Here is a 9,147-nt window from a genome sequence, read left to right as displayed (position 1 = left end):
TTGTCTGTCTGTCTTACTATTAATATATACCTATATATGTCGGTCTGTTGTAAAATCTATCAACCAATATACTTGTTCACATAATTATTACTACATTCTCTAGCTGACTTGATCCTATTGTTATTTTGAATTTTCAAGTATTTTTGTGATTTTTAAGTTAGATACATTCATATATTTCAAACAATCGTCTGATTCCATGAAAATTAAAATTGTTATATTCTATAAGGATGTGTATAATTAAAAGCAAATAAAGAACAGAATTGAATTGTGTCTGGTGGGCTGCAAGGGACGTTTAATATGCAGGTGGTTAACGCTTGGATAAAATTAGACTTTAGAAACTGACGATAATGTAAATCCACCATTTCAGACACAAATCAGTTGAGATGCAAAATGTGAGCAACTCCATTGTACAAAGTGAACATCAAACGATACAAATTACCGTCCTCATTTAGCGTTCATTAGATAAGACACGTATCATACAAAAACAAATCTATTTCTGAGCAATTGAATACTTTCGGAAAAGCCCTGTTTTGGAGGACTATGGAAAATAATTGAATAAAACTGTTCATGACCAAGACAAACAGAGGTAGTGACCATTGTAACCGATTCTTAAACAAAACAAAGTGACTGATGGTGGTTTACAAGGATTGCAAAAATAAAAGAATTTTGAAACGTTTATGTTTTCAGTACTAAATACATTTTCAGCTCGATACATGAAAATGGGAGCAAACATTCTAAAACGTGCACTGTACAAAAAGTAAAGCTTGCAACCCAATCTTCTGTTCTCAGACGAATAGATTGATGAATAAAATGATAATTCTCCATGTCAGGAAAGTTTTTGCCAAAACCATTAAAAATTAAATCCCGTTTGATATCAGATAGTCGGGTTTTGTGACAACGATTTCGATCGGATAAACTATACAAGAGTATGTCGAAATTTAAAATTTACTGCTAAGAAAGATTCCCAGCATAGGTGAACAGATTATTCTGCATCCATTGGCCGTTCTTGTTTATATTTTTCATGTTTGTTTTACTTGTCCAAAGTGTTCTTATATAAATGTTTTTATCAAGCTTGGAAATAGTGGATTATGACTTTTTGCTGACCAGGTTCATAAGTTGTTGTTACATCACCTCTTCGCGTATTTTAACAAAACTACTTCCCCAGAGATTATTTGGTTCCTTGTCTGAATCAAAACTTGCAGTCATTGACATATCCCACCGCATGCATAGTCCGTTCAAAAGGATCATATTTCTCCACATTTTCCAGAAAAGTTAATTAGCGGATACTTTCCAGTTTAATGAGACTTTTTAATGAAATAAGTGCGAGATTATACCTTTAAATTAAGGACCGTAAACAGTACATTTGAAACCGATCGCGTGACAATAGCTCTCGCAAAACACACACGATAGAAGCTTATGTTGTCCATCAAAGATGGATGTGTATACCTTTGAGACAATGTTACCCAGCTTCTTTGTTCAGTTTTATTTTCTCCAAACAAATAAGCAATAATCAATGAAATATATTGCACGAGAAAATAATGTCTTGTAAAAAGAACATCAAACGAGTATACTATAACAACAATGGTTCTAAAAACAATGGTTCCTGTGAATTCTTACTACTCGATACATCTTTTACCGTACTCAAGTGAATTCCAAAAAATATATCCTATATTATTATCTTTGTCGCAGTTCGTGATCCTGCATAAATCGTCATTGTGCAATTGTATCAGACCATTCCCAATAAACATAATATCCGCACATACGACAGATTGTAAAAATAAACCTATGTTTGCAAACTTCCACCGTCGACTTCACAATCTGTCACGATATGTCTCATAAAAACACATCTTTCTTCCTTGTGGTCATTAAAACAGCACTATTAAATCATTCAGTCGGACAGAAATCCAAAGAAAATGTAAATTGGGGTCAGAAACATCATACATCATGTCATTTCATTTGACTCTGAGCCACACCCAATCCCACGCCGAGAGCAATAGCGATCACAACGACAACTATGATCCAGTAGCAAATGATGCGAAGTGATCTCCTTCTCTGAAAAGTGAAAACAAAAATGTTTTATTTTCGGATGCATGTAATGTTAAAATGTAAATGCAGTCACTACTGTGCACATTCCTTCAAATCAGTAATGCAGATTGTACTTAATACACATCTATATCAACACGTGAGATGGCCTTCTAAGCATTAGCAAAATCTTCCATGTGCAGTAGCAGAAAAATTGACAATCTTCAACTTGAAATTTTGTGTCTCACAAATTCTACTTTCTTGAAACAATTTCAGAAATGTACCAAAAACAAATAGCATCTCCATAAGCACTAAATTAGGCAACCAATGTAAGATAAATCCATCCAGACTTTTAGAGAAAAAGTGATGACAACCACTGAATTTCTCAGAAGACCCACTTATCGGCAATTTTATTCAAGGATTTTAACCCCTAAAAGTGAGGCAAAGAAAAAAAAGGAAAAACTTATTGCACATCAATATTTATCACATTGTTTTTTACCGCTTCACTTCTCAAAATTTCCTTTTCTGACAATTTAGGAAAATGAAACAAATAAAAATGCAATGCGCCATATACGTTAAGTACATGTTTAGTTGACAACGTTCCTATTAAATCCTTCAGGCTACTTAAGAGAACAAACAATCACAACAAACAGTGCATAATGTAGAGTTTGGACGGCCAACTTGTAAAGCAAACATAACATGGCAAGATAGGGATCATATACATGTTTCTAGCATTAAAAGGAAACCACCTCCCCCAAACACGGATGATCACTGTTCTACTCCACCCACCGAAAAAAAATCAATAAATTCTCAGATGCAATTTAAAGTGTTCCTAAAAGACACAAGATCTCTCAAAACGGTTTACACAATTTGATTATATTAAAATCAAATATATATATATATATATATATATATATATATATATATATATATATATATCACAAAATAATTTCATCACTTCTGAAGAGAGATATGCAAGGTATAGACAAGGTAGCCAGGGCCGAGCAGAGGATTTGGGGGCCCCGAGCATCATTCAGATTTTGCCCCCCCCAAAAAAAAAAAAAAATAAAAAAAATAGCCGATTATAAGAAGTCCAGCTTTATTTTGTTACAAGGTCATTTTTCTTGCACTTGTTTTTTTCCAAATTCCTCAATGATATCGTGTAAATCAAGTTTTCGCGCTAATTCACACTCAATACTCAGAATGGCAAGATCACTAGTTCGTTCTTGTCCCATAACTGAGCGCAAGAAATTTTTGATGAGTTTCAATTTACTGAAAGAACGCTCACTTGAGCCAGCTGTTACTGGTATTGAAGAGAAAATACGCTATCTCTACATTTCTGAAGAGTTCACCAAGCGTCGGTTCTGAAATCTTGTTCAACAAGTCAATTGGAGAAAGAGGTTTCTCACCAAAATTTCATGAATTGTTTCATATGAAGCAATTCTTCAGACAGTTCAATTTCAGTTACGTCACATGAATATTTCTTCGAAAAATCAGAACAGGCACTCTTAATTTCATCTTCAGACTGTTTTTGATACTCCCACAAGAACGAGAATGTAGCCAAGATTTTTGAATGGCTGTGAAACGAACTGTAAGTCCACCAATAACTGAATCAATAATGTGATAAAAAAAAACAGGTCTCCGAAAGGTTTCCTCTTCTTCTGATTCCATTTCCGTCGAATCTGTGATATGTTCATCGCCTTCAGCTTGTTCTCCAGCAAAATGTTTACACTTCACTTTCCGATGGATTGCAGACACTGCCACTGTTTTGGCGTCTTTCAAAATTGTTGGTCAGTCATCCCGAACAGATGTGACTGAATAATGCCTCAATATTTTTCACCTCAACATCAATAGTTGCCTTTTTTGCTTGAATGACCTGGGTGCAGCGATCAATCAATGTTAGGACTTTCGTCCGAATGCCTGCCATGATAACACATTTGAAGGAGTTCATATATTTTGTTAACATCAGTTTGTGTTTTTGCAGTCAGATTCAAGCTCTGAACTTCTTCCAAAGAGGCAATGATTCCACACAAGTGATTAGAGAAGGGGCGAATGTTATCAAGTCTCTCAGTCCATCGCGTCCCAGATTCCCATGCAGAGACACGCCATGCAGCTTCTTTAGTAATATTTCCCAGCGTTGTGGACTAGCAGAGAAGCACAGTATGAACAATTTCAAAGAAGGTCTCGGCATCTGCGCATCTTGAGGCAGCATTCAGTCCACACAAATTCAATGAATGACAGACACACGGTGAGAATACAGAAAGTGGGTTCTTCTTTAGGAAAATTGCTTAAAGTAAAGTAGTTTGTATGACTCACATCAGGAGTGGCATCAACCATAATTGAAAAATACTTTGCAGATTCACACTCTTCAACGATTCGTCTCCGAACTTCAGCAGCACAAAGTCCAATTAATTCATTTTGAAAACGATTTGAGACATAATGTGCTTGAAGCCTTTGACCCTTTTCCTGTGACCGTTTAACTTTCATCACATGTTCCTTGAGAATTGGATCATAATGCGAAATCAGTTCTAGCAATCCCAAGAAATTTCCGTTATGAGGATCTCCAATAATGTCGGACTTTCCGCGAAAAGCCAATCCACGTTCACCAAGAAACAGAACCACATCCAAGATTCAGTCCAGAATTTTTCTCCATGTAGCTGCTTCGGTGAGGATTTGGCGATCCAGAAAATGTTCAATTAACCGATCATTCTTCACTGAACTTCTAATTCACTAATGTAGCACTGTTTATGGGATTTTAAAAGCTCATGCTCAGGAATACGATTGATAAGATTCTTCCATTTCTTTCTAGGCCCCCATCCTTCCGTCATTGCAATTTATGAAGTCAAGCGTTGAACCTGACTTTCAGGTGAAAATAATCGACATGGCAAACATAATAGTGTCATCTTTACCCGGCTAAATACAAGCCAATCTGGCGAAAATGGTTCCCCATTTGGCATTTTACCTTTCAAAACAGACATTGGAAATATGTGATTTCCAATATCTTTTGGCAGCTCCAGTGGAATGAAATGTGACCAGCCTTGACAAAATTTTCCAGCTGAGTGGGTAAGAATGTTTCAGTTTCAAATTCCCCAATGTCAAATGGCTGCGACAAAAAAAATCTGTTCCAGCTGGCCTTGAAGAAGTATTATCACTCTCACCAATTTCAGTGATTTGACTGTCCTCAGAAATGGCTGGTACACTTGTACTGTCACTGTCAGCACTGTTAACAGTAAAAGATGCACCTGCACTTTGGATTTTTGTTGAACTTCCTAAGTCATGACCAGTGGTATCATCTTCTAAACTCTCTATAGCTGCTGGAACAAAAGACTGGATGTCAGGGTCATCTTCCTTCTGAGTTGATAGACTACTGGAAGGGGCACCTGAGGTCTTGGGAGTCGTCGTAATTCCAACATCAAATAAGGTTTGCCTCCCTTTATGCAGAGCTGCTTTTTTGCTTTGCTGATTTTTAGCTTTAGTGCATCTGATGGATATATGCGTTTCATTTCAATTCTTTCCACGTACTATGCAATGCTTTGACGACTTCAGGGGTATATCTTCCAACCAGAAAAGTAACGTACTGAAATGCAGTACTTGCTGAGTACTACTGTAGTACTGCTGAATCTTCAACCAAAGCACTCATTTCTCAGCAGTATTTCCGTATTTCGTTTTTAAATACGGTACACGTGAATTATTTTCAATTTGGGAGACATCGACAGATCACCGCTCACATATCCTTTTCATGCAAAATATATGCCTGACGACTGACGTTTCAGACCAAGAGAAAGTGACGAACTGACGAAGTCATATAAAACTCACGTCACTCAAGTGAGTCGCATTACCGGTAGAAACTATACAGCAGGATGATTCAACCCGTCATCCCACTTACTTTTTTTTTTCCTGTCTCACATTGTCATAAGTTACTTTGTGCTGTAGTGCATGTTATAACTGGTTCTCTTTTCTTTTCTTTTTTTTTTTTAAAAAAAAAGCTTTCGGCCGCCAGAATTTGCCGTGTTTCACTGCGTGTGGGGGCCCCCCGGGGGCGGGGCTTTGAGCAAATTGCTCGGATATCTCGGCCTCTGCACGGCCCTGCAAGGTACCAACATAAAGTGGTGGAAAGAAACAGATAGACAAACAAAATAAAAGTTACAGATAAGGTTCGGACATAGAACTGTACAAAAGCAGACACAAAGGTCTACGATAATATATATATTCTCGTTCTTCAGATTGACATACTCAGCAGCCATATTGGACTACAGCTGATAGATTTTCCTACTGCTTATGCGGTGATTATGACAACCTAAATAAATTTCTTTGACTCTATAGAGATATTATAAAACTTACATCAAAAGAAGGAGCAAAAAAGACAAGTTTACCTGATTCTGTGTTAGTATTTTCTTATTGATTTGCTTTTGCTAAGACAGAAAGGTCAAAATGTTTCACAATCAAACAAATAAATGTCACTCAAAGTCACAAGCATCAACGGCGAACCACTCATACTCACATTTTGTACGCTGTCTGTGTCTTTCCCTGGATTCGTTTCTGGTACCTTAACTTTGGTAGCCTCAAGCACGTGTTTCTGTTTCTGGCATTTCCTTATCGCATAGATTGTTTTTCTTCTCCTGTTTCCTGTAAATATTCACATGAAAGTATTAAAGCTTCAAAATTAGGCTATTTTTTATTTATATGTATCTATATTTTACTTATCTCATTACAAAGGAAGTGTGTGTGTGTGTGTGTGTGTGTGTGTGTGACAAAAAAGGACAGTACAGTAGCATACACGCACCATAACTTTTGTCTCTCCACACTAGAGTTATTTAGGCCTTAACCAAAGAGTCTGGGTGCAGGCCTTAAAACCTACCTTTAATCTCTCGTATTATTTGTAGCGTAAAAATATATCCAGCAAAAATCAGAGATAGGTCTGATTTCTCTCCAATGAATATATAATCTTTATCATCGATTCTTTTATTGCAGAAAAGCAACAAGCGCTTACATTTCGCTTAAAATTAAACTAGGGTCTATGAAGTTGCGTGGCCAGTAGACAGCCGATTTGTTTCGTTTAGCGTGTTGTAGGGCACTCAACACACTAAAGTTATGTTGAGCTGAGGAAGGTACAGCGTCATGCCGATTGACCTACCACGGTAGCGGATCAAGGTTGATACGACGGTTGCAATCAAATCCGCACACTTTTAGTTATAAACAAAACAGTATGTGTAATTATATCTTAGCTCTCATATTTCAAGTCTTAGATTCAATTATGTATACATTTAAGCTCCTTCATCTACCTTGTCGTTCCATCCGGGATGTGAGGTCCCGAATCTGGGCCCTTATAGCGGCCTTTTTATATTCATCGGCTTTGGAAGATGCCAGTATAATTTGCATTTGTGCTATCTTGGACCTCAAAATCATCAATTCCTTGTCTTCTCTCTTGCCACGCGGGATATATTTATTCCATGATTCCACATGTCCTTCCTGAAAATAGAAAAATAAGCACAATGGGACAGGTAATTTAAAAAGTATGAAGGTGGACGGTAAAATTATAGGATGAAATTTTGATGTATATTTTGATCAGAAAACATCCTATTTCCAACAAAAAATTTAAAATTTCGTTTTTAATTTGAAGAGGCCATTTAAGGGGAAATAACGGCCTTCAAGCTTTTTTATAACTATAATTATCCTCATTGGATTTTCCCCTACTGAGCCACACCTTTCAGGTCTTAACCTTGCATTTGGTACCGCTAAGAATGTATAATTGATTCTCTCTCTCTCTCTCTCTCTCTCTCTCTCTCTCTCCGTTACCTTATTTAGGTAGCCATCCAAAGTTACATCTTTTGGCGTAGTTAAATATGGAACAAAAGGAGTCGCAGGAATTGGAACTATTGAAAACGAGGAATCCACTTGTATTTGATTCGCACACTCATTTACATTATCACTCTCCATATTCGTTTGAAAGCATACGTCATAGTAGGCATTATTCCCTGAAAGATCGCACTGAACATGGTCACTGACACCCAGTCCTGAGTCATAATTACTTGTCATCCCAATATTTGAGAACGTATCGACAATGAAGGGGCCCGAGTCCGAAACCGCTCCACAGGAAGACGATATACCTCCCGTATCGGAACTGGAAAAAGCGCTGCATCCGCCAGCGTCAGTCGAAAATCCAGCAGCGTCACTGCTGCTAAAACCTAAAATAACAGACATAAAACCATATTTTGTTTTTGATCTAAAAAAATGTATCTGAAGTTTCTAATTTTCATAAATTACAGTTACTTAGTCACTTGTCGAGTATTTAAATAGTCATTAATAAATATCGCCACCCCCCCTTTACATACATAAACGCATATAAATTGAAAAGAACAGTCATTAAATAAAAAGTAACATACCTCCACTACTGCTTCCGAAGTCATCCATGATGTGTATGTCATATGTAGAATAATAACTCAATACCTGACAAAGTTTAAATACTGGTATTTTCGATGACAATCCCATCCGTGCAACCGTGCACGATGTTTAGTTCCTTCCTTACACAGTGTCAACACTTATTGTAGTACGATCCGTTCGGTAATATAATGTTTTTAGTTTGGATTTCATCGCCCATCTCCCTGCGTCAGGTCTTAACCTTGCATTTAGTACTGTTAAGAATGTATAACTGATCTCTCTCTCTCTCTCTCTCTCTCTCTCTCTATGGATGTCTGGATGTATATATATATATATATATATATATATATATATATATATATATCTGTGTGTGTGTGAGCGCCAGACAGACAGGAGGTAGAGATCAATGTACGCCTGATAGAATCAATTGGCATTAAAGACAAAAAATAGTCATAAACCTACCTACCGACCGACATAATTAGATACATACTTACATACATGCATGCATGCATACATACATACATACATACATACATACATACATACATACACACACATACATACATACATACATGCATGCATGCATGCATGCATGCATGCATGCATACATACATACATACATACATACATACATACATACATACATACATACATACATGCATACATACACAACTTCATTTAACTAAGACATCTTTCTGATATATTGATTAAACGGCTGATTCGCAAGGTCTCTAAAAATGACATTGT

General features: G+C 36.7%; 1 protein-coding gene across 1 annotated transcript; it reads right to left on the bottom strand.

The window, feature by feature from the left end:
* Positions 1-661: 661 nt before the first annotated feature.
* Positions 662-8,666, bottom strand: LOC149785141 (uncharacterized). Its single transcript, XM_089978903.1, has 5 exons — positions 8,406-8,666; positions 7,819-8,207; positions 7,305-7,491; positions 6,524-6,648; positions 662-2,052 (listed from the first exon to the last, which is right to left on the bottom strand). Exons 1-5 carry the CDS (start codon positions 8,509-8,511, stop codon positions 1,948-1,950), a joined length of 912 nt encoding a protein of 303 aa, XP_089835029.1. The 5' UTR covers positions 8,512-8,666; the 3' UTR covers positions 662-1,947.
* Positions 8,667-9,147: the final 481 nt, after the last annotated feature.

Source organism: Sinohyriopsis cumingii, chromosome 13 (assembly GCF_028554795.1).
Source record: "Sinohyriopsis cumingii isolate HCF-2022 chromosome 13, ASM2855479v2, whole genome shotgun sequence".
Lineage (NCBI taxonomy): Eukaryota > Metazoa > Mollusca > Bivalvia > Unionida > Unionidae > Sinohyriopsis > Sinohyriopsis cumingii.
The sequence above is the reverse complement of the archived record's forward strand: the minus strand, read 5'-3'. Positions and strand labels throughout refer to the sequence as shown.